Source organism: Zea mays, chromosome 6 (genome assembly GCF_902167145.1).
Source record: "Zea mays cultivar B73 chromosome 6, Zm-B73-REFERENCE-NAM-5.0, whole genome shotgun sequence".
NCBI lineage: Eukaryota > Viridiplantae > Streptophyta > Magnoliopsida > Poales > Poaceae > Zea > Zea mays.
The window spans coordinates 127,677,747-127,701,512 of record NC_050101.1 but is presented as its reverse complement, the minus strand read 5'-3'; the positions used below and the strand labels follow the sequence as shown (position 1 = coordinate 127,701,512).

Below are 23,766 nucleotides of genomic sequence, written 5' to 3'. Positions count from 1 at the left end.
TTTTTTAATCCTAAACTTCAAAAATTTAACCATCACGACAAGTGCGATTGTCACATCCCAGCCCAATGCAATGCCACAATTTTCTTAAGGATGAACACATTGTTGTGTCATGTTCACGTTGGGTAAAATAGATTAAAAAATTGCGCATCTCACTAAGGTCCACTTGACACTTTCCTCCATGGGTCACTGGGTCCTCCATAATATAACTAGGTCAATGCCCGTGCGTTGCAACGGGGACATATAATATCTCGATAACTTATATATGCACATATGTGTTATATAGTTATGAGATAGAGGATGACATATATGCGAGCTGTCCGTGATGACATCGAAGAGAAACTTGGACCTGTGACGCACGGACACTCACCTAGTGTATTATATAAGATAGGTCAGTGCTCGTGCATTGCATCTGGAACATATAATATCTCGATAACTTATATATACATATGTGTTATATGATTATGAGATGGATGACAACATTCGCGAGCCGTCCGTAATGATATCAAAGAGAAACCCAGACCTGCAACGCACATGCACTCACCTAATAGTGTATTATATAAAATATAAAAACCTAAATGTCAAACAATATTATTTGCTAATCCATCTTACCTATATAGTGCTTTGCATCTTTCTTTGATGAGCGACGTAGCTCATATGTTCATATCCTGCTATTATACCAATGCACCATAGTTGTCAGCCGAAGGGTGGTCCTTAGAGCCACTATCATATGTTGACCTAGCATTTCTACCGTACACTGGTGGTGGTGGTCTAGTGGATTGGAGGATTTATTTGGTTCTGCTTTCTTGATCTCCACCGACAAACAAAGCAAATGACCTAAGCCTGGTCAAAGTCCCTTCCATTAATTACTATTAATTTAATCAGTCATGGACCAATAGAAAATTGGTTTGGATTTGTGAGTGCGGTGAGAGGAAAATAACTGATGCATAATTCGTTAGCAAGTAGATTTAGAAGTGTAGAAAAATGAGAAGACACTTTGAACGAATTGTACAATAGGAATATAACATGCATATAATCGAATGGCATCAATGAATGCGACAATTCAATGTGAGGCATATAACTTAAGAAAAAAGCACTATTCAACTGGTGCAATTCAAAGGTTCTTTGATCAATAGTTGACCTTCTCAATGTTTGTGACAGTAGATTCTTAAAGAATGTCAGCATATACACTGGATAACAATTGGCATGCCCGCTCATGTGTATTGTAAAGCTTGTCTCTCACATCACCGAGTATAATGCGATATGGCTTACTCGAAGGAACCTTCTTCCAGAACTCCGTTACAGAGGAAACAATGGTTAATAGGAATAGCCAAGTTTAGCAATCTACCATCTAAAAATTCTAAAACAAAAAAAACCTAAATGTCAAATAATATTATTTGATAATCCATCTTACCTATAAAGTGCTTTGCATCTTTCTTTGACGAAGCGATGTAACTCATATGTTCGTGCCCAGCTATTATACCAATGCACCATAGTTATCAGCTGAAGGGTGGTCCCTAGAGGCACTACCATATGATGACCTAGCATTTCTACCATAGACTGGTGGTGGTGGTGCATTGGAGGATTTATTTGGTGTCGCTTTCTTGATCTCCACCTACAAACAAAGCAAATGACCTAAGCCTGGTCAAAGTCCCTTCTATCAAATAAGCATGATTTCCCATGGAATAGCACAACTGGTGACTTGCAATTGAAGAATGTATTTTCCTTTTGTTGAAATTACTTTACATATTTTACCGTAGGTAAAAATGGAGGGGATGACCATTTGTGCCATTTCTATAAGGAACTGTAGACTATCTTCGAACCAACAAGGTCAATCATATTTCCATTTGTAACAAATCATCTACAACTTGCTCAGATTGAAAAACTATAGATCCAAAGTCTCGAGGATGTTTGGTTTCAGGATCAAACATAATCTAGTGGTCTACCACAGTCCCATATCTTGCAAAGAATCTATTGAAATCTTCTGATCAAGGTTAACAAATAGAACATTCATCAAGGAAAAATCAATGTAAAACAAAGCTGATCCATCATGTGACATACTGATGTTACCTTCTGTTAGTGTCGAGGGAAGCCCACCAGCAAATATCTTTTTAGTCTTGAAATCCTTAGAGGTAGACTACACTGATCCTTTTGGTATGGTTCTCTTAATCTCAACTTGGGAGTAAGCAAAAGGAAGTATTACATAATTTTCAAAGTGCCCCCGGAGAAAACCAGGGATGAGGCCGGATCTAGGTGAACGATACATCTAGGGGGAGGGAGGGGGAGTGGTGGGGGCGTACCTAGGACGGACACGACATCCAACACAGTGGAGTGGGCGCTGGCCGAGCTGATCCAGCATGCGGACGTGCTTAGGAAGGCGTAGCAGGAGCTCGACGCCATCGTCGGCTGCGACCACAACCGCCTGGTCTCCGAGTCAGACCTCCCGCACCTCACGCCTTCGAGCTCATCCCTTTCGGCGCCAGCTAGAGGATCTGCGTGCCATCCCCTCCGTCGCGGGCACCACAACAACAACATAGGCACTAGGGACGGATAGGGTTCGGGTCGGCTCGAACGTAGGGGGTCGGGATGACATCGCAAGAAGAGGTAGGAGGTGAAGGGGCAGGGCGGAGCGGGTAGGGTTCTGGTCGGCCCGGGGACGCATGGGCGGCGACACGGTTGGGGGCGGGCAGTTGGGCAAGAGAGACGACGAGAGGGAGGGGCGGGGAGGGAAGAAGTAGTAGTAGAGACTTCATCGTCGTTGTGCGGTTTCTTTGGAGTCGTTGTTGTGCGCGTGAGAGCCAAAAGGAGACTTGGGAGAGAAACAACGTTCGGCTATTAAAATAAAATAAATGACCACCATGTAACACAAAACAACTGTAGGTGGCTTGGTTAAGCGTGGGCTCCTCTAGAGAATTGGTCAGAGTTCAATTTTACACTATCCAGCGACAACTAAAACGAAACGGAGGGAGTAGTATAGATAATGGTTTAAATATTTATTCTCCCACGTGTAAGGTATTGTGACTTGCACCTGTTTTATTTCTCTATCTATGTATCTATCTACTATATTAAAACAACAGTTTTAACGGTCGTCCCACATCATATTTTTACAAATAACCTCTCACATCTATTTTAAATTAAGCCATCGCACGTCTGGCCCCTCCGTGCAGACAACACGTCCTAAACCACACATCCGCATATAGATGGCCAAACAGGCGCCCCGGCACAGGCCCACATGTGGCCCAGGTATTATTCGTGACTGTGTATTTGCAATACAGGCGTGGGGATCAGTTAGATCTTTGATTGATTAATATTTCTTTTTTGATTGGCCTCCTCTCTTGTCTGGAGAAGGTCAAATTGGAGTTGTAATTCTACTTTGTTTTTTTAAGTTATTTTAGTTTCGACATAAGATATATGGAATCACGCTCCATAGAATTTGAGCCTACGACATCGGGTTTTAGAAACCCGCGTTCTACCAAACTAAACTAAGATACGGCAGCCGTATATATCGGGTTCTTTAGGATTGTCCTCCTTTCTTTAATGTAAATCTCGACCATATTCTTATTTTTGAACCTTTATATTAGACGCTCCGTCGTGTCTAATTTTTTTTAGATACGGCAGCCGTATCTAAATTTTTAGACGCTCTCCGCCCGCTGACACGAGGCTCATCTACAACTGCAACATCACCGGACGAGGCTGAGTATGCGTGACGACACGAATGGAGTGACATGAGGTCGAGCCGAGCGCTCGACTTGTTTCCGGATCTGAGGAGAAGCGCCTCGACACCCATACGGTTTGAGTTTGACATGGTTGGATGGTAGTGTTCCGCTCCGCCACATATTTGGATCTTTCCGAGGCGTGGATCTGCTCGCCGTTCGGACAGGGTTTGGCCCAATCCACCCCGTTGCAAACCTATCCAAACGAAGCCGTGTCAGAAAGTGACTGTGTGAGCAGCGTCTTCCAACACGGAACTCAGGAAATCGAGGATATACAGTCGTTAATCCGTGAATGCATGGTCCTCATCCTAATACGTGGGCTGATCTTTTGGACAGTATATATAAAAGTTTACTCGATCCCCATGGGCCAATGCCCGACCAAGAACAAACAAAAATATATATAGGCCCGCTCTCGTCTCCTACTCGTCATCATCATCTGCATCATCTATCATCTGTCTCATGCGGAGAACGTCTCTCTTTAACTTTCTACATACATATAGATAGGCAGAGGAGACTGCTTCGTCGCGAAGTGACACAGGTCCAGCTCGACATCAGGCTGGGTCGTCTAAAGCCAAGCCAGTTCGATGACCCAGCAGCTCGATATCGATCCATAATCGATTGATGCAAAGACTATTTTAACGATTTGTGTGTCTACCCGCTACTCTACTTCCCTCGAAGATACCTCATCCGAAGGAGTCTTTTTGTTTAAATCATGCAAAAGTTGGGTGAGCATTCCCTACTTTACTCTTAGAACCGATCCACTCAACCATAACAAACCCTCACCAAAGACTGCATCGCTGCCCTACACAGGCTCGCCTACGGTAGTGTTGCTAACACCATTGATGAGTACACCAAAATGGAGAAAAGCTCGATCTTATAGTGCTTCAAATATTTTCATAGAGATGTTATTTCATGTTTTGGTGAAGAGTATAGTCATCGTCCCACTATTGACGATCTTAGACGACTATTAACTAAGGGTGAGGAGAGTAGATTTCCTGGTATGATAGTAAGGATAGTTTGCATATATTGAAAGTGGAGAAAATGTCCCATTGAATGGAGATGATAGTTTACAAGATGGGGCATTGGATAGCCGATCATCATGCTTGAAGCGCTTGCCTCGTAATACTTGTGTGGATTTGACATTGTTTTTTTGGTGGCGAGGTCGAACAACGACGTCAACATGCTCAAAAAGTCGTCATTGTTCATTGACGTGCTTGAGGAAGAAGTACCAAATATAAACTTCACGGTAAAGGGACATGAGTATAACCAAGGATAGTACCTCGTCGATGACATGGACCCGTGGTGCTCGATATTTTAAAGACCATTCCCCTCATACAGACTATAAAGCAGGGAATATTTGTTGTATGCTATAAGGGAGCATAAAAGAACATAGAGAGAGTATATGTGGTCCTCAAAGCTTACTTTTACATATTCTTGCTAGTCTAGGTCGTTCTTTTTCCCAACAAGTACACAGTGTGATTAAACGTACATGTATTATTTTACACAATATAATTATTTAGGATGAGCTTAGAGAATCATACGATATGGATAAGTATGAGGTAGTATAATCCTCTTATCACTCCTAAAGCATCGACATAGTTTGCAACCTTCATTCAAGGTGAGGTCACAATCATGCTAGTCCGGTGTTTTATCAGCTCTAAAATCATTTAATGAAGCATACATAAGATCTGCACCATAGAAATTAGTTTTTTATGAATTATATAATTTTATTTTTTTTAAATAATGCAATTTTAATTACTTTTATGAGTTACGTATTTTTATTGTTTTTCAAGCAATATAATTTTTATTTTATTTATTTTCTTAATTTTATGTTTTGATTCTTTTTAATAAAATACCGTGCTTCACTTTAAATAAAAGTTTCTAAAAGAAAAACCGATATGACATTAAAAATTGTGTATTATAGCATTATAATAGGTAAGAATTAACGATAGTCCATAGGCGAGTTGGTAGCATGGATGTGCCCGCCGGTAAAGGGTGCAAGCATTTTATCTTAGCCTTCAGATCGATTCAGCACAGGGCAGCGAGGTGAACCGGTGAAGTCTCAGTCAGCTGCTGTTATCCTATAATAGTAGCTGCCTACCTGACTTGAATAATCAGCATCGCTTTTCCTTTGCAATCGCATCCTACTTAGCTCTGTTCCGTAGAAATGAAATCCAGATTGCTCTTGTACTCTTTCCCCATCTTGGCCGACTCAACCAAACGCCTGCATTCAGATAAAGTCTCACTTCCGCCGCAGCCACCTCGACCACTCTTCGAGAGTGCGAGCTAGTTGTAGATCGGCGAGGCCGTCTCCGTTCGCACAAGCCAGACCTCTTCGCGCCGGCAATGGACAGGCTCGGCGCGAATCCGGCGAACTCGTGCCCGCTGACGCCGCTTGGCTTCCTGGAGCGCTCGGCCACCGTCTTCGGCGATTGCCACTCCGTCGTGTACCACGACACGGTCTTCACCTGGTCCCAGACACACCGGCGATGCCTCCGCCTCGCCTCCGCGCTCGTCTCTCTCGGCATCAACCGCGGCGACATCGTAAGCCTCGGTCAGCAGCTCCGCGGATTGGCGCCTGGAAATGAACAAGTCTGATTTGGTTAAACCATTCCTCTTGGCGTAGGTGTCCGTGCTGTTGCCCAACGTGCCGGCCATGTACGAGATGCAGTTCGGAGTGCCCATGAGCGGCGCCGTGCTCAACAACATCAACATGCGCCTGGACGCGCGCACGGTCGCCGTCCTGCTCCGCCACTCCGGCTCCAAGCTCGTCTTCGTGGACCCGGCGTCTCTAACGCTTATCAGAGACGCGCTGAAGCAGCTCCCGCAGGGGCACCCGGCACCGCGCGTCATCCCCGTCGAGGATCCCCACGAGAAGGGGCTCCCTGCCGCCCCGCCCGGGTCACTGACGTACGAGGGGCTTCTCGAGAAGGGCGACCCGGAGTTCGCGTGGGTTCGGCCGGCCAGCGAGTGGGACCCGATGGTACTCAACTACACCTCCGGCACGACGTCGGAGCCCAAGGGGGTGGTGCACTGCCACCGCGGGATCTTCTTGATCACGCTCGACTCGCTCATTGAATGGGCGGTCCCGCCGCAGCCGACGTACCTGTGGACGCTGCCCATGTTCCACGCCAACGGCTGGAGCTTCCCATGGGGGATGGCCGTGGTGGGCGGCACCAACGTCTGCCTGCGCCGCGTCGACGCCGCCGAGGTGTACGCCACCATCGCGGGCCGCGGCGTCAGCCACCTCTGCGGCGCGCCCGTCGTGCTCAACATGCTGGCCAACGCCCCGGAGGGCGTGCGGCGGCCGCTCCCGGGGAAGGTGCGCATCCTAACTGCCGGCGCGCCACCGCCGGCTGCCGTGCTGCACCGCACGGAGTCCATCGGGTTCGAGGTCATCCACGGGTACGGGCTGACCGAGACGGCGGGGCTGGTGGTCTGCTGCGCGTGGAAGGGGGAGTGGAACAAGCTCCCCGCGTCGGAGCGCGCGCGGCTCAAGGCGAGGCAAGGCGTGCGCACGCCTGGCATGGCCGAGGTGGACATCGTCGACGGCGAGACCGGGCGCAGCGTCCCCCGCGACGGGTCCACGATGGGCGAGATCGTGCTCCGCGGCGGCTGCGTCATGCTCGGCTACCTGGACGACGACAAGGCCACCAAGGCGGCGATACGCGACAACGGGTGGTTCTACACGGGGGACGTCGGCGTGATGCATCCTGACGGGTACATGGAGATCCGCGACCGGTCCAAGGACGTGATCATCAGCGGCGGGGAGAACATCAGCAGCGTGGAGGTGGAGTCCGTGCTGTACAGCCACCCAGCGGTGAACGAGGCCGCGGTGGTGGCACGGCCGGACGATTTCTGGGGAGAGACGCCGTGCGCATTCGTGAGCCTCAAGGAGGAGGGATCGACGGCTGCCGATGTCATCGCGTGGTGCCGCCAGCGCATGCCACACTACATGGTGCCGAGAACGGTGGTGTTTCGCGACGAGCTGCCAAAGACCTCCACCGGCAAGATCCAAAAGTACGTGCTCCGCAACCTTGCCAAGGAGATGGGGTCAACCCACAAGGGCGCCAGCAGAATTAGCAAGATGTAGAGGACTGTCGTCTTGCTTGGCGTGCTTTGCTGCAAGCTGTAGCATGGGGCTGACACGCATCTCAATCTCATTGAGATCGACAACTACTCAGAATAGTATGATTGATGCGCATGGAGTGTGATATAAAGATTTTTCTCCTTTTTTTTATCTTATCGTGTCGTCACTCACAAGCTAAAGACAATGTAGATAGATATGATCGATACGGGCAAAGTCCAAAGTGGATCAATGACCAAGCCGGACTCCCTCCAGCCCAAATTATAACATCTTAAAATTAACTAAATTTATATAATAAAACAATAATATTTACAATACTAAATAAGTATATTATATTTTTATTAATTATACTTTTATAATATATCTATGTGTTGTTATATATTTTTTATATTTCTTTCTATTATTCTAGACAAATCTAAAATACTTTGACTCTTCATAATAATTCATGAAGAGAGTAGAGTTGATGGAATACCTAGACTCTTTTCTTAAAGTTGCTTGAACTTTAAAAAATAGTTCTTAGTTTTATTTTGTGTTCAGTTTATGTTGTGCTAGCTCTGTAGCACCTTAGTTTGCAATTTTTAAAATAAAAACCCAACTGTAGCTCTTGAAAATTTCTGAAATCTTTTGTGGGGCTAAGTTCTCCCGTACGTATTTTTTATAAATTTTTTTCGTTATGTTTAGTTCTTTTAGTCACTGTTCTAAACTTTAGTCTTAGAATATCAATTTGGTTATATGGACTAAAACTAACTAAATATCATTAACTATTGTGTAAAAAGATAAGGTTGTCCCTGATTAATACAGGTTCTAGGTTACTTCCATGTTGGACTAATAAAGGGGCAGACATTATAAAAGTGCAAATTTAGCCAATTTACTTTGCTGCAAGTTGTATAATAGATTTGTCTCTTTTTTTATCTTACCATGTCTCGACTCACAAGTCACAAGCTAGATAGATACATAGGATATATTTGATTGAGCTCTGGCTGTGAGCTGTTAAAAAGCTAAAAACCATTTGGTGGAAACCACTAAAAACCGTTAAAAGTTCTTCGATATATTTTTCACGGCATCCGAAAGCCACTAAAAACACGTCCAGGGTGCTTTCAATTTTGCACTGCGAGAAAGTCGGCTTTTCGAAAAAGCTGCTTCCTAGATCCGACCCTCTGGTTTGTCTTTTGACTTTTAGGGAGGAAAAGCTAAAGCCAAAAGCCAAACCAAACACACTCATAATATGATTGATACGGACACTGAAGTTATCCAAGTTCAAAGTGATCAATGACCAAGTCGGACTTCCTCCAATTAAAACATCTCAAATTTAACTAAATTTATATTATTATTATTATTATTATGCTAAATAAGTACTATTATATTTTTATAATATATCTATTTGATGTTTATATTTTTATAATCCGTTATATAAATTTAGTCAAATCTAAAATACTTTGACGCTTCATCATAAATTATAATTCATGAAGAGAGTAGAGTTTATGGAATAATTGGACTTTTTTCTTAAAGTTGCTCTAACTTTTAGTTTTAGTTATAAAAATACATGCCCTCCTCTTTTTGGAAGCTACGCGAACCAAAAGCACTGATACAACTTGGATTTAACTCAATGTGACAACATCGACTTTCCTAAGCGTCTTGCTACATGGTAGGATGATATTGTTATGTGCTTGTAAGGGCCTTGATCGGATTATCGCCCCCGACATCGCTAAGTGTCATATTAGTCGTGATCAGCTCGTCATCCTACATACCTAATTTTATGCGTGCTCGGGCGAGGTTCCGTAGTCGACCAGATCCTTCCCCCAGTAGGTCGTCCTCCTTGATGTTACCTTCGTCCATAGGTGTTGGTGTGTTGTCGGAGGTTTCTTGGCGAGGTGAGGATGGTCCGAACTCAGGGGTCGGACGGTCCGCCTTTTCTGGAGAGAGCTTCGTAGCTGCTGTTTCGTCTTCTGTCTTCGTGACTGCTTGAGTTGCTACGACGGTCTTTGCTCTCCACCTCTTTTGTGGTGGGGGTACTGTGGATGTGTATCATTAAATATTTTCTTTGCCTCTTTCTTTACTCTCCTTTGTTCTCAGACACTCCAATTTGCGCTTTTGAGACCGTGTTAGATCCGATGGATACCATCGGACATGGAGTATTTCGGGTTAACTGCATTGCTAGTTGCTCCTGTGTATTTCTCCTTATTTGTCTTGGTAAATTTATCAAAAAATCATCGGCTCTTTATTGTTCCCTTATGATATCTCCGCCTGTCATCCTTTTGGCGCTCGTAGATATTTTCTCTCCATGTTCCCCTGTTGAATCGATCGGCCTTCGTGGTCGTGTAGTCCGGCAATCTTGTTGGACACTTGGACCTATGTTTGGTGACTAGATTGCGGTGAACCCAATCGATATTGCACTGGTAGTGCCAACCTGTCAAATATAAAAGTTTGGGATGCCCTCCAGGCGGGGTACTATGGCATCCCAAATAGGTACGGTGGAATTCCTCACATTTGATTGGGTACATAAAGTGTTGGAAGATATGCATACTAATATGGCACATGTGGGTATAGGGGTGGAGGTGTCCGTGTAGATACATTGGGTCTTAATCGAATATCATTACGAGCTGACTCTTCCAATTGGTGAGAAGACCTAATCGGTCAGACCTATCGTTGCTCGTGGGTAGGTGAGCGAAGTTTCTATGCTGGGCGATTCTTTGGACCGGCCATCTTTTCACATATTTAGTAATAACTGATCAAATGTTAGGTCGGCTTTGACCAGCCAATCGAACATTTTAAAAGTATTCGTCTTCCACGCACTTATACCTGGTTGTCAAGGTTTGAAGGTACGTGGTCGTCGTTGTTCCTTGGCGCTGCCGGACTGTCCGCCTGACTCGCCTGAATTGTCCGACGGTGTCCCGGACCGTCCACGTCTATGTGTTGGACCGTCCGCGGTGCACAGAATAGGGGCCCACGCCTGTTCGCCTTCCCGCGCCTGCCCCCAATGTTGGAGGCTGTGTTGGTGATCTTTAGTGTTTCCCTCCATCTGGGATCTTTTTCGCACCACTTTTCTGCATGAAATTTTTACGTTTTCATAGGTCTCTCGTGTATTGCCGATGATGACATCCTTGCCCTTGCCCTTATAGGCCGTGCTAGGCCGCACCAAGATTTTTTTTATTATCAAACTTGATCATATTTATTGGGAAGGGCTTTGTGTCCACTTGCATTTTTTTGAAATTTCAATCGTCACTCGTTACTGACCGATTGAATCTGTCGTCGAAACACTTACAATCATTAGTGGCATGAGAGAAAGAATTATGTCACTTACAAAAAGCACGGCGTTGAAGCTCATCGGTAGATGGAATAGATGATTTATTTAAATATTAGCATTTTTAGTAATTGTCGGCGTTTCGACCCCGGGGGTCCCTGGACCGACGAGTAAATTGTCGCCGCGTGTCCCAGCCCAGATGGGTCGGCGCGAGACGGAGCACGAAGGGGAGAAGAAAACAGGCAAAGGGGAATCCCGCGGCCTTCGTGTTGCCCTGCGCCCAGGTCGGGTGCGCTTGCAGTAGGGGGTTACAAGCGTCCGCGTGGGAGAGAGCGGGAGCCTTACGCGCCGACCCGTTCTCCCGCGCGGCCAACCTTCTCGTACGAGAGCCCTGGACCTTCCTTTTATAGGCGTAAGGAGAGGGTCCAGGTGTACAATGGGGGTGTAGCAGTGTGCTAACGTGTCTAGCAGAGAGGAGCTAGAGCCCTAAGTACATGCCGTCGTGGCAGTCGGAGAGGTTTTGGCACCCTGTTCATGTGATGTCGTGGCCGTCGGAGGAGCGCTGGAGCCCTGTGGAAGGATAGCTGTCGGGGCTGTCGAATCCTTGCTGACGTCTCCTTGCTTCCGTAAGGGGCTGAGAGCCGCCGTCGTCATGGAGCACGCGGGGCGCCATCATTATTTGTTTACCGGGGCGAGCCAGATGGGACGCCGGTCTTGTTCCTCGTAGCCTGAGCTAGCTAGGGGTAGGGTAATGATGGCCCCCCCTGTGACGTGGTCGGTCCGAGTCTTAGGTCGGGCGAGGCGGAGGCTCCTCCGAGGTCGAGTCTGAGCCCCGGGTAGGTCGAGGCGGAGACCGTCTTCCGAGGCCGAGGCTGTGCCCGAGCCCTGGGGTCGAGCGAGGCGGAGACCGTCTTCCAAAGCCGAGGCAGTGTCCGAGCCCTGGGGTCGGGCGAGGCGGAGTTCGTCGTCTTCTGAGTCGTGGTTGAGTCCGAGTTCTGGAGTCGGGCGAGGCGAAGTCCATCTTCCGAGGCCGAGACGGGGGCCGAGCCCTAGGGTCGGGCGAGGCGGAGCTTCCTATGGCGCCCGAGGCTGGACTTGGCTGCTGTCAGCCTCACTCTCTCGAGTGGCACAACAGTTGGAGCGACGCAGGCGGCGCTGTTCTCTTGTCAGGTCGGTCAGTGGAGCGGCGAAGTGACTGCGGTCACTTCGGTTCTGTCGACTGAAGAGCGCGCGTCAGGATAAGTTGTCAGGCGATCCTTGCATTAAATGCTCCTGCGATACGGTCGGTTGGCGTGGCGATCTGGCCAAGGTTGCTTCTCTGCAAAGACTGGGCCTCGGGCAAGCCGAAGGTGTGTCCGTTGCTTGAGGGGGCCCTTGGGCGAGACGTGAATCCTCCGGGGTCGGCTGCCTTTGCCCGATGCTGGGTTCGGGCGAGGCAAGATCGCGTCCCTTGAGTGGACTGAGCCTTGACCTTAATCGCGCCCATCAGGCCTTTGCAGCTTTGTGCTGATGGGGGTTACCAGCTGAGATTAGGAGTCTTGGGGTACCCCTAATTATGGTCCCCGACAGTAGCCCCCGAGCCTCGAAGGGAGTGTTGATACTCGCTTGGAGGCTTTTGTCGCACTTTTTTGCAAGGGGACCAGCCTTTCTCGGTTGCATTTCGTTCCGGTGGGTGCGCGCGAGCGCACCCGCCGGGTGTAGCCCCCGAGGCCTCGGAGGAGTGGTTTGACTCCTTCGAGGTCTTAGCGCGTTTCGTGATGCTTTGGCCAGTCTGGTTGTGCCCTCATGCGAACTGGCCGTAGCCCGGGTGCATAGTCGAGTCCCAAGTTCTCGGGCTGGTATGTTGACGCTGTCAACGGTTTGGCCGGAGCCGGGTTTGCGAGAGCAGCCCCCGAGCCTCCGCACAGAGCGAGAGGATGGTCAAGGACAGACTCGGCTTTTTTCATACGCCCCTGTGTCGCCTTTCCGCAAGGAGGAGGGGGGAAAGTGCCATGTTGCCCTTGGAAGGCACCGAACATGGTGTCTCCAGTGAGTTGCTAACGGGTAATCCGAGTGGACGCCCGTGCCCCATTCGTTAGGAGTCGGCTAGTGGCCCGGAGGCACGCTCCAAAAGTACCTGCGGGTGATTCGCCGGATCCGGTCCCCTTTTGACGGGGTCCGAGGGCTCGATGCCTCCCTCTGGTGGGATTCCGTTACAAAATCGTTCTCGTTGGTCTCGAAAATGTCCTAGGGTACCTTGGGAGCGTAGCCCGAGCCTTGGTTATGTATCGAACGTACCCAGGGTCATCCCTCGCTCTGCGCCCCTCTGAGGCGGCTGTCAGAACCCTTCGGGGGCTAGCCTAGTGTCGGCGTTTCGACCCCGGGGGGTCCCTGGACCGACGAGTAAATTGTCGCCGCGTGCCCCAGCCCAGATGGGTCGGCGCGAGACGGAGCGCGAAGGGGGGAAAACCAGAGGGAGACAGGCGTAAAAGGGGAAACCCTGCGGCCTTCGTGTTTGTCCCGCGCCCAGGTCGGGTGCGCTTGCAGTAGGGGGTTACAAGCGTCCGCGTGGGAGGGAGCGAGAGGCCTGCGCGCGCCGTCCCGTCCTCCCCGTGCGGCCAACCCTCTGTAAGAGGGCCCTGGACCTTCCTTTTATAGGCGTAAGGAGAGGGTCCAGGTGTACAATGGGAGATGTAGCAGTGTGCTAACATGTCTAGCAGAGAGGAGCTAGTGCCCTAAGTACATGCCGTCGTGGCAGCCGGAGAGGTTTTGGCACCCTGTTCGTGTGATGTCGTGGCCGTCGGAGGAGCGCTGGAGCCTGGCGGAAGGACAGCTGTCGGGGCTGTCGAGTCCTTGCTGACGTCTCCTTGCTTCCGTAAGGGGGCTGAGAGTCGTCGTCGTCATGGAGCATGCGGGGCGCCATCATTACTTGTTTACCGGGGCGAGCCAGATGGGACGCCGGTCTTGTTCCCCGTAGACTGAGCTAGCTAGGGGTAGGGTATTGATGGCCCCTCCTGTGACGTGGTCGGTCCGAGCCCTGGGTTGGGCGAGGCGGAGGCTCCTCCGAGGTCGAGGTCGAGTCTGTCTTCCGAGGCCGAGGTCGAGTCCGAGCCCCTGGGTCGGGCGAGGCGGAGACCGTCGGCTGAGGCCAGGGCTGAGTCCGAGCCCTGGGGTCGGGCGAGGCAGAGTTCGTCGTCTTCCGGGGCCGAGGCCGAGTCCGAGCCCTGGGGTCGGGCGAGGCGGAGACCGTCGGCTGAGGCCAAGGCTGAGTCCGAGCCCTGGGGTCGGGCGAGGCGGAGTTCGTCGTCTTCTGGGGCCGAGGCCGAGTCCGAGCCCTGGGGTCGGGTGAGGCGGAGTTTGTCGTCTTCCGGGGCCGAGGCCGAGTCCGAGCCCTGGGGTCGGGCAAGGCGAAGTTCATCGTCTTCCGGGGCCGAGGCCGAGTCCGAGCCCTGGGGTCGGGCGAGGCGGAGTTTGTCGTCTTCCGGGGCCGAGTCCGAGCCCTGGGGTCGGGCGAGGCGGAGTTCGTCGTCTTCCGGGGCCGAGGCCGAGTCCGAGCCCTGGGGTCGGGCGAGGCGGAGTTCGTCGTCTTTCGGGGCCGAGGCCGAGTCCGAGCCCTGGGGTCGGGCGAGGCGGAGTTCGTCGTCTTCCGGGGCCGAGTCCGAGCCCTGGGGTCGGGCGAGGCGGAGTTCGTCGTCTTATGGGGCCGAGGTCGAGTCCGAGCCCTGGGGTCGGGCGAGGCGGAGTTCGTCGTCTTCCGGGGCCGAGGCCGAGTCCGAGCCCTGGGGTCGGGCGAGGCGGAGTTCGTCGTCTTCCGGGGCCGAGGCCGAGTCCGAGCCCTGGGGTCAGGCGAGGCGGAGCTTGCTATGGCGCCCGAGGCCGGACTTGGCTGCTGTCAGCCTCACTCTGTCGAGTGGCACAGCAGTCGGAGTGGCGCAGGCGGCGCTGTCCTCTCGTCAGGCCGGTCAGTGGAGCGGCAAAGTGACTGCGGTCACTTCGGCTCTGTCGACTGACGAGCGCGCGTCAGGATAAGGTGTCAGGCCACCCTTGCATTAAATGTTCCTGCGATACGGTCGGTCGGCGTGGCGATTTGGCCAAGGTTGCTTCTCGGCGAAGACTGGGCCTCGGGTGAGCCGAAGGTGTGTCCGTTGCTTAAGGGGGCCCTCGGGCGAGACGTGAATCCTCCGGGGTTGACTGCCCTTGCCCGAGGCTGGGCTCGGGCGAGGCGAGATCGTGTCCCTTGAGTGGACCAAGCCTTGACTTAATCGCACCCATCAGGCCTTTGCAGCTTTGTGCTGATGAGGGTTACCAGCTGAGATTAGGAGTCTTGAGGGTACCCCTAATTATGTTCCCCGACACCTACGAACCCCTGATCAGTAGTGGGCGCGAAGCCCGAGTGGCCTGAGGCAGCCGTTGAACCCTTCCGAGGGGTCGGCCTTCGAACCTCTGACCAGTAGTGGGCGCGGAGCCCGAGTGCTTTGAGGCGGCTGTTGAACCCTTCCGAGGGGCCAGCCTTCGAACCTCTGATCAGTAGGGGGGCTTGGGGCCCGCTTCCTTCGCGGAGAAGGATCCCTTTCGGAGTATCCCCTTTACCGGTCCCTGTAGCAAGAGAGAGAAAGAGGAAGTAGAAAAGGATATGAAATCGAACGACGTGGCGCACCTTTTTGACGCGGTCATCATGGCGGAGGTGAAGCGTCGCCTGCTTCGCCTGCCAAAGGTGCCGCCTGTCCTGCCGCAGAGTTAATGCGACGGGACGAGTGGTTCGTGGGGCAGCCGTTGCGCGTGCGTGAGCCGTTCGAGGAACGGAACACAGGCGCGTCGTCTTCACGCCGTGGGAGAGGGTTCTCTCGCTGTCCCAGGAGGGGGCGTGAGCTTGCTGACGACTTGACTGCTGCTTCCGCCCGCCTACCACCGTCATTACTGCCGGCTCATTTCTGGCGATATCGACCGTCGCGCCTTCTCCCGCGGCTGACTGACCCGTGACCGATGTGCTCAGTTGGCACTGTTGGGTCATGCGCAGGGTCGCCTCGAGTCGCGGCACCGGTTCCGCAGTCGAGAAGGCGCGGTACTGGCGCGAGTGGCGGTGCGGTTTGTTGCACGTAGTAACCGGCGCGCCGGTTACATGACGTGTGGTCCTGGGCCTCCATGCTGGATGCGTCGAAGTCAAAAGGGTGCGCCCCCTTGGTGCGGTTGCATGCCGCCTGCATGGCGGTCCGCCCTTTCACCCGCTGGTCCGGGCGATAGTGGAGGAATGCTTGTAATCGCTGGGCAGTTGCGCGCACCGCGCGCGGCGGTTTTGGCTCCTTCTGTCCTGGGCCAGCTTGCATGACGCGTGGGACCCAGCCCCCGTGTCGTAGGGGGAGGACCTTGGAGTGTGTTGGAGAAGACTTAGTCCGTGCCGGCTGAGGACGCAAGTGGGGAGAGTCGCCTTTAAAAGGAGGGTGACCCCCTTGGATGGCAACCATGTCTTCGCTCTCCCTTCATGCATCGCATCTTTCCACCTTCCGAGCCCCCGGATGGGGAGCACTCGCGTCGCTTTCGTCTTACTGTCGTTGGAGGAACGCAACTTCGCGGAAGTTGGTACCTTTCAGCCATCGCTCGACTTCAAGGATTTTCATTAGGCAGCCCGGTTGCATCCCCTCGCCGGTGGCCACCCAAGATGGTGACCACCAGTTTGATGGTGGGGAGAAGGAAGCCGGGCTGCGACCTCTGCCCCGCCCTCAGCTTCAAGGATCTTCATCATCCTGGCTGGGGCGGAGGTCGGACTGAGCCGGAGCTCTACCTCCCGCGCGGGTTCGCGGGTCACCTTCTCCCTCAGCATTCAGGGGAGAGGACGCTCACCGGCCTAGCGGGAGGGTCGGACTTCGACAACGCGGGGCTGGTCGGCGGCGAGCGTCGTCAGCTTCAGCGCGTTGGGCTCGCTGGCTCAGCTGGCTCTGGCTCGGCTCCCGGTGCCCCCTCCCGCCGCGAGAGCGGTTGTCGCGCCGCGCGCACCGGAGGACCGCCCAAGACGTCGCGCGCTGCTAGGGCGGCGTTCGTGTTCTTGGGTCGTCCTGCCTTTGCTCCGGTACGGCGCCTCTGCATGGAGGTTGGTGCTGCCCATCCGGGAGGATCCGAGTGGGGATCTGCCGGTGGGCAGATGGCTTCCGTCGTCGGCGCGGAGGTGGTGGCGGCTGAAGAAGTCCTCGTTGCCGACGGGATCACCGCCACCAACTGGGCTCCAGGCCTCCGGCTCTTTGGCTTTGATAGCTTGTCCTCGCCCCTCGAGTGGGGACGTGGGCGAGGGGCTCGTTGCAGCAGCGTCCGCCCTGAGGCCATCGCTGCTGCTGTTTGGCCACCTGGAGTGGAGGTCGTTGTCGCTGCTGCCAGAGCGGGCGGCGGTGAGCCACCTGGAGTCTCGTCGCCCCACAGGCCCTCCAATGTGGGGGTTGTTCGTACCTGCGGGGGTGGAACCGGAGTTCCATTTGTAATGGCACCTTGAGTGTCGGTGTCTGTTCATTGCGGCTGTCGGGGCCTGAACATGTATGTGTTTTTGGCATGAAGCCGTGTTTTTCCCTCATTTTCGAGCACTGGAACTCGCCTGTCGGCTAGCCGAACCGCTTAACCAAGTGTGAGTTGCCTCGTGCGAAGGTGACGAGTGAGGTATCCGTATCCCAGAGGCGTAGCAGTCCCTCGGCTCGGTCGGCCTTGCCGCCCGAGGCTTCTCTTGCTCAGTTAAAGGAAACCCTCGGCCGCTCTGCGATGAGCCGGAGCCGGAGGCAGCGGTGTCAGCATGGACAGAGGCAAAGTTGGCTCGAAAAGAAGCTTCGTCGGCCGGAGCCTGGCCGGGCCGTCCACTGGCGGGACCGACGCCGGAGTCGAGTTGCCGAGGCCACGAGCCGGGCTGGTGTCCTCGGAGGACAGCTGGCTGAGGCTTCGGGGCGGTCGGCCGAGCCGTATGCTCGGGCCGAGTCCCTGGAGGAGACCCTGGCGGTGATGGCCCGGGCATGGTGCTGACGTCGTCCTTCGGAGCGGAGATCCTCCGACCGCGTTGCCGTCCGAGGCTCGGTCGGACTTCACCGAAGGTGGAGTTTACGCCGAGGGTGCTGTTGCTCCTCCTCCATCGACGTCTGAGCCTATATGATCGGTTCGCCTGTAGTATGCATATGTCTTTTGCGGCCGCCGAGGCCCAAACATACTGTCGTCGCGTTGTAAAGTTGTGTTTCTTTTCCTCTTGTTTCGAGTATCTGGACTTATTTGTCGGTAACAGAATTGTTTGTCCGAGCGAGAGTTACTTTTCACGGAAGGTAATGAGTGAGGTATCCGTATCCCGGAGGCGTAGGAGTCTCTCGGCTCGGTCATCCTTGCCGCTTACGTGTACTCTTACTCGTCCGTAGGATTCTGCTATCGATATAGTCGAGAAGGCACAAAAAATCGTTTCGGCAGAAAGATTTCCGAGCATTAAGACTTGTTCGGTCAGCGGAATCGCTTATCCGAGCGTGAGTTACTTATCGCAGAAGGTGATGAGTGAGGTATCCGTATCCCGGAGGCGTAGGAGTCCCTCGGCTCGGTCGGCCTTGGCTGCTTACGTGTACTCCGTCGTTTTCAGGATCCCACTTTCGAAGTAGTCGAAAAGCACGAAAGACGTTCTGGCAGAAAGACCTTTTCCGAGGAAAATTTTGACGCGGAGGGGGTTCCCCCCTTCTAGCCCCCGAGGGAGGGTCGGGCTTTGCCGAGGCAAGGCTGACCCTTCCTTAATGGTTAGACTTCATATGTAAACGAGGTATATGAACGACTTGAAAACATCTTAAGGGTAGAAGCGACGTAGCTGTCGGATGTTCCAAGCGTTGTTGTAGACCTCGCCTTGACTGTTGGCCAGCTTGTACGTCCCGGGTTTCAAAACCTTGGCGATGACGAACGACCCTTGCCAGGGAGGCGTGAGCATGTGCCGCCCTCGGGCGTCTTGTCTTAGTCGAAGCACCAAGTCGCATACCTGGAGGTCTCGGGACCGAACCCCTCGGGCGTGGTAGCGTCGCAGGGACTGCTGATACCGCGCCGAGTGTAGAAAGGCCATGTCCCGAGCCTCTTCCAGCTGGTCCAATGAGTCTTCTCAGTTGGTCTGGTTGCTTAGGTCGTCGTACACCCTCGTCCTCGGGGAACCGTATTCTAAGTCAGTGGGCAAGATGGCCTCGGCCCCATAGACTAGAAAGAACGGTGTGAAGCCCGTGGCTCGGCTCGGCGTTGTCCTCAGACTCCAGACCACCGAGGGGAGTTCCTTCATCCATCGCTTGCCGAACTTGTTGAGGTTGTTGTAGATCCTCGGCTTGAGTCCTTGCAGAATCATGTCGTTGGCACGTTCTACCTGCCCATTCGTCATGGGGTGAGCCACGGCGGCCCAGTCCACCCGGATGTGGTGATCCTCGCAGAAGTCCAGGAACTTTCTGCTGGTGAACTGGGTGCCGTTGTCGGGGATAATGGAGTTCGGGACCCCAAAGCGATGGATGATGTTGGTGAAGAACGCCACCGCCTGTTCGGACCTGATGTTGTTTAGGGGTCGGACCTCGATCCACTTGGAGAATTTGTCGATGGCGACCTGAAAGGGAATTAGGCTTACATCTATTTCCTAAATGATTTTGGTGGTTGAATTGTCCAACACAAATAATTGGACTAACTAGTTTGCTCGAGTGTATAAGTTATACAGGTGTCAAAGGTTCACACTTAGCCAATAAAAAGACCAAGTATTGGGTTCAACAAAAGAGCAAAGGGACAACCGAAGGCACCTCTGGTCTGGCGCACCGGACTGTCCGGTGTGCCACCAGACAGTGTCTGGTGCACCACCGGACAGTGTCCGGTGCACCAGAGGACTCCAAGTCGAACTCGTCACCTTCGGGAAAATCCAGAGGCGCTTCGCTATAATTCACCGGACTGTCCGGTGTACACCGGACAGTGTCCGGTGCTCCAAGGAAGAGCGGCTCTAGAACTCGCCAGCTTCGGGAATTCGCAACGGCTAGTCCGCTATAATTCACCGGACATGTCCGGTGTACACCGGACTGTCTGGTGTGACATCGAAGCAACGGATACTTCAGCGCCAACGGCTACCTGCAGCGCATTGAATGCGCGCCAGCGCGCGCAGAAGTCAGGCACGCCCATGCTGGCGCACCGGACACTCTACAGTGCATGTCCGGTGCGCCACCAGACATCCAGGCGGGCCCAGAAGACAGAACTCCAACGGTCGGAACCCAATGGCTTTGGTGACGTGGCTGGCGCACCGGACTGTCCGGTGCACCATACGACAGTCAGCCCCACCAAACGGCTAGTTTGGTGGTTGGGGCTATAAATACCCCCAACCACCCCACATTCAAGTCATCCAAGTTTTCACACTTCCAACCACTTACAAGAGCTAGGCATTCAATTCTAGACACACTCAAGAGATCAAATCCTCTCCCAAATTCCACACAAAGCTTTAGTGACTAGTGAGAGAGATTTGCTTGTGTTCTTTCGAGCTCTTGCGCTTGGATTGCTTTCTTCTTTCTTGATTCTTTATTGCGATCAAACTCACTTGTAATTGAGGCAAGAGACACCAATCTTGTGGTGGTCCTTGTAGGAACTTCGTGTTCCAAGTGATTGAGAAGAGAAAGCTCACTCGGTCCGAGGGACCGTTTGAGAGAGGGAAAGGGTTGAAAGAGACCCGGTCTTTGTGACCACCTCAACGGAGAGTAGGTTTGCAAGAACCGAACCTCGGTAAAACAAATCCGCGTGTCACACCTCTTATTTGCTTGCGATTTGTTTTGCACCCTCTCTCGCGGACTTAGTTACATTTCTAACGCTAACCCGGCTTGTAGTTGTGATTATTTTTGAGAATTTCAGTTTCGCCCTATTCACCCCCCTCTAGGCGACTATCAATTGGTATCAAAGCCCGGTGCTTCATTAGAGCCTAACCGCTCGAAGTGATGTCGGGAGAACTCGCCAAGAGGGAGATGGAGACCGGCGACAAGCCCGCTACAAGCCATGGGTCGACTTCATCGGAAGAGTCCCGCAACTAGAGGAAGGAGAAGAAAAACTCCTCCAACAAAGGGAAGGGGAAGGAGAAGAAATCCCCTTCCCACAAGTCGGATCGGAGAGGCGACAAACACAAGAGGATGAGGAAAGTGGTCTACTACGAGACCGACTCTTCATCACCATCGACCTCCGACTCCGATGCACCGTCCGTTACTTCTAAGCGCCAAGAGCGCAAGAAGTATAGTAAGATTCCTCTACGCTATCCCCATGTTTCAAAACGTACTCCTTTGCTCTCCGTTCCATTAGGCAAACCACCGGTTTTTTACGGTGAAGATTATAATATGTGGAGTGACAAAATGAGGCATCATCTAACCTCACTCCACACAAGCATATGGAATGTTGTTGAGTTTGGTGTACAGGTACCATCCGTAGGGGATGAAGACTACGATTCGGACGAGGCGGCCCAAATTCACCACTTTAACTCCTAAGCCACTACTATACTCCTCACCTCTCTAAGTTGAGAGGAGTATAATAAGGTGCAAGGGTTAAAAAGTGCGAAGGAAGTTTGGGACGTACTCAAGACCGCGCACGAAGGAGACGAGGTGACAAAGATCACCAAGCAGGAAACGATCGAGGGGGAGCTCGGTCGCTTCATGCTTCACCAAGGGGAGGATCCACAAGCCATGTACAACCGCTTGAAGACCTTGGTGAATCAAGTGCGCAACCTCGGGAGCGAAAAATGGGATGACCATGAGATGGTCAAGGTTATTCTTAGATCCCTCGTATTTCTTAACCCTACACAAGTTCAATTAATTCAAGGTGATCCTAGATATAAGCTAATGTCTCCCGAGGAAGTTATAGGAAAATTTGTGAGCTTTGAGCTAATGATTAAAGGCTCAAAGAAAATCATCGAGCAAGGCACCTCCTCCACACCCGAAGCACAACCGGTCGCGTTCAAGGCGACGGAGGAGAAGAAGGAAGAGTCTACATCAAGTAGACAACCCATCGACGCCTCCAAGCTCGACAACGAGGAGATGGCGCTCATCATCAAGAGCTTCCGTCAAATCCTCAAGCAAAGGAGGGGGAAAGATTACAAGCCCCGCTCCAAGAAAGTGTGCTACAAATGTGGTAAGCTCGGTCATTTTATTGCAAAATGTCCAATATCTAGTGATAGTGACAGGGGCGACGACAAGAAGGGCAAGAGGAGAGAAAAGAAGAGGTACTACAAGAAGAAGGGCGGTGATGCCCATGTTTGCCGGGAGTGGGACTCCGACGAGAGCTCCACCGACTCCTCCTCCGACGAGGACGCCGCCAACATCGCCGTCACCAAAGGCCTTCTCTTCCCCAACGTCGGCCACAAGTGCCTCATGGCAAAGGACGGCAAAAAGAAGAAGGTTAAATCAAAATCCTCCACTAAATATGAATCTTCTAGTGATGATAATGCTAGTGATGAGAAAGATAATTTGCGTACCCTTTTGCCAACCTTAACATGGAACAAAAAGAAAAGTTAAATGAATTAATTAGTGCCATTCATGAGAAGGATGACCTTTTGGATTCCCAAGAGGACTTCCTAATTAAAGAAAATAAGAAGCATGTTAAGGTTACAAATGCTTATGCTCTTGAAGTAGAAAAATGTGAAAAACTATCTAGTGAGCTAAGCACTTACCATGAAACTATTAACAACCTTAGAAATGAAAATGCTAAATTAATTGCTAAGGTTGATTCAAATGCTTGTGATGTTTCAATTCCCAATCATAGAAATGACAATGATGATTTGCTTGCTAAAATTGAAGAATTGAACATTTCCCTTGCTAGCCTTAAAGTTGAAAATGAAAAATTGCTTGCTAAGGCTAAAGATTTTGATGTTTGCAATGTTACTATTTCTAACCTTAGAAGTGAAAACGATATATTACATGCTAAGGTTGTAGAATTAAAATCTTGCAAACCCTCTACATCTATCGTTGAGCATGTATCTATTTGTACTAGTTGTAGAGATGTTGATATCAATGCTATTTATGATCACATGTCTTTAATTAAACAACAAAATGATCATATAGCAAAATTAGATGCTAAAATTGCCGAGCATAACTTAGAGAATGAAAAATTTAAATTTGCTCGTAGTATGCTTTATAATGGGAGACGCCCTGGCATCAAGGATGGCATTGGCTTCCAAAGGGGAGACAATGTCAAAATTAGTGCCCCTCCTAAAAGATTGTCTAATTTTGTTAAGGGCAAGACTCCCATGCCTCAGTATAACGAGGGTTACATTTTGTACCCTGCCGGTTATCCCGAGAGCAAGATTAGGAGAATTCACTCTAGGAAGTCTCACTCTGGCCCAAATCATGCTTTTATGTATAAGGGTGAGACATCTAGTTCAAGGCAACCAACCCGTGCTAAGTTGCCTAAGAAGAGAACTCCTAATGCATCAAATGATCATGACATTTCATTCAAAACTTTTGATGCATCATATGTTTTAACTAACAAATCCGGCAAGGTAGTTGCCAAGTTTGTTGGGGGCAAACACAAGGGCTCCAAGACTTGTGTTTGGGTACCCAAAGTTCTTGTTTCTAATGCCAAAGGACCCAAAACCGTTTGGGTACCTAAAATCAAGAACTAAACTTGTTTTGTAGGTTTATGCATCCGGGGGGCTCAAGTTGGATCATCGATAGCGGGTGCACAAACCACATGACTGGGGAGAAGAAAATGTTCTCCTCCTACGAGAAAAATCAAGATCCCCAACGAGCGATCACATTCGGGGATGGAAACCAAGGTTT

General features: G+C 51.4%; 1 protein-coding gene across 1 annotated transcript; it reads left to right on the top strand.

The window, feature by feature from the left end:
- Window positions 1-5,826: 5,826 nt before the first annotated feature.
- On the top strand, window positions 5,827-8,113 carry LOC100286022 (AMP-binding protein). Its single transcript, NM_001158910.2, has 2 exons — window positions 5,827-6,254; window positions 6,337-8,113. The coding sequence occupies exons 1-2, from the start codon at window positions 6,057-6,059 to the stop codon at window positions 7,801-7,803; spliced, it is 1,665 nt and encodes a 554-aa protein (NP_001152382.2). The 5' UTR covers window positions 5,827-6,056; the 3' UTR covers window positions 7,804-8,113.
- The last annotated feature ends 15,653 nt before the right edge of the window (window positions 8,114-23,766 follow it).

Coding starts and splice junctions, on each gene's coding strand:
- LOC100286022 (NM_001158910.2), top strand. CDS start 6,057: ATGGACAGGCTCGGCGCGAATCCGGCGAACTCGTGCCCGCTGACGCCG. Junction 6,255..6,336: donor GCATCAACCGCGGCGACATC/GTAAGCCTCGGT, acceptor CTCTTGGCGTAG/GTGTCCGTGCTGTTGCCCAA.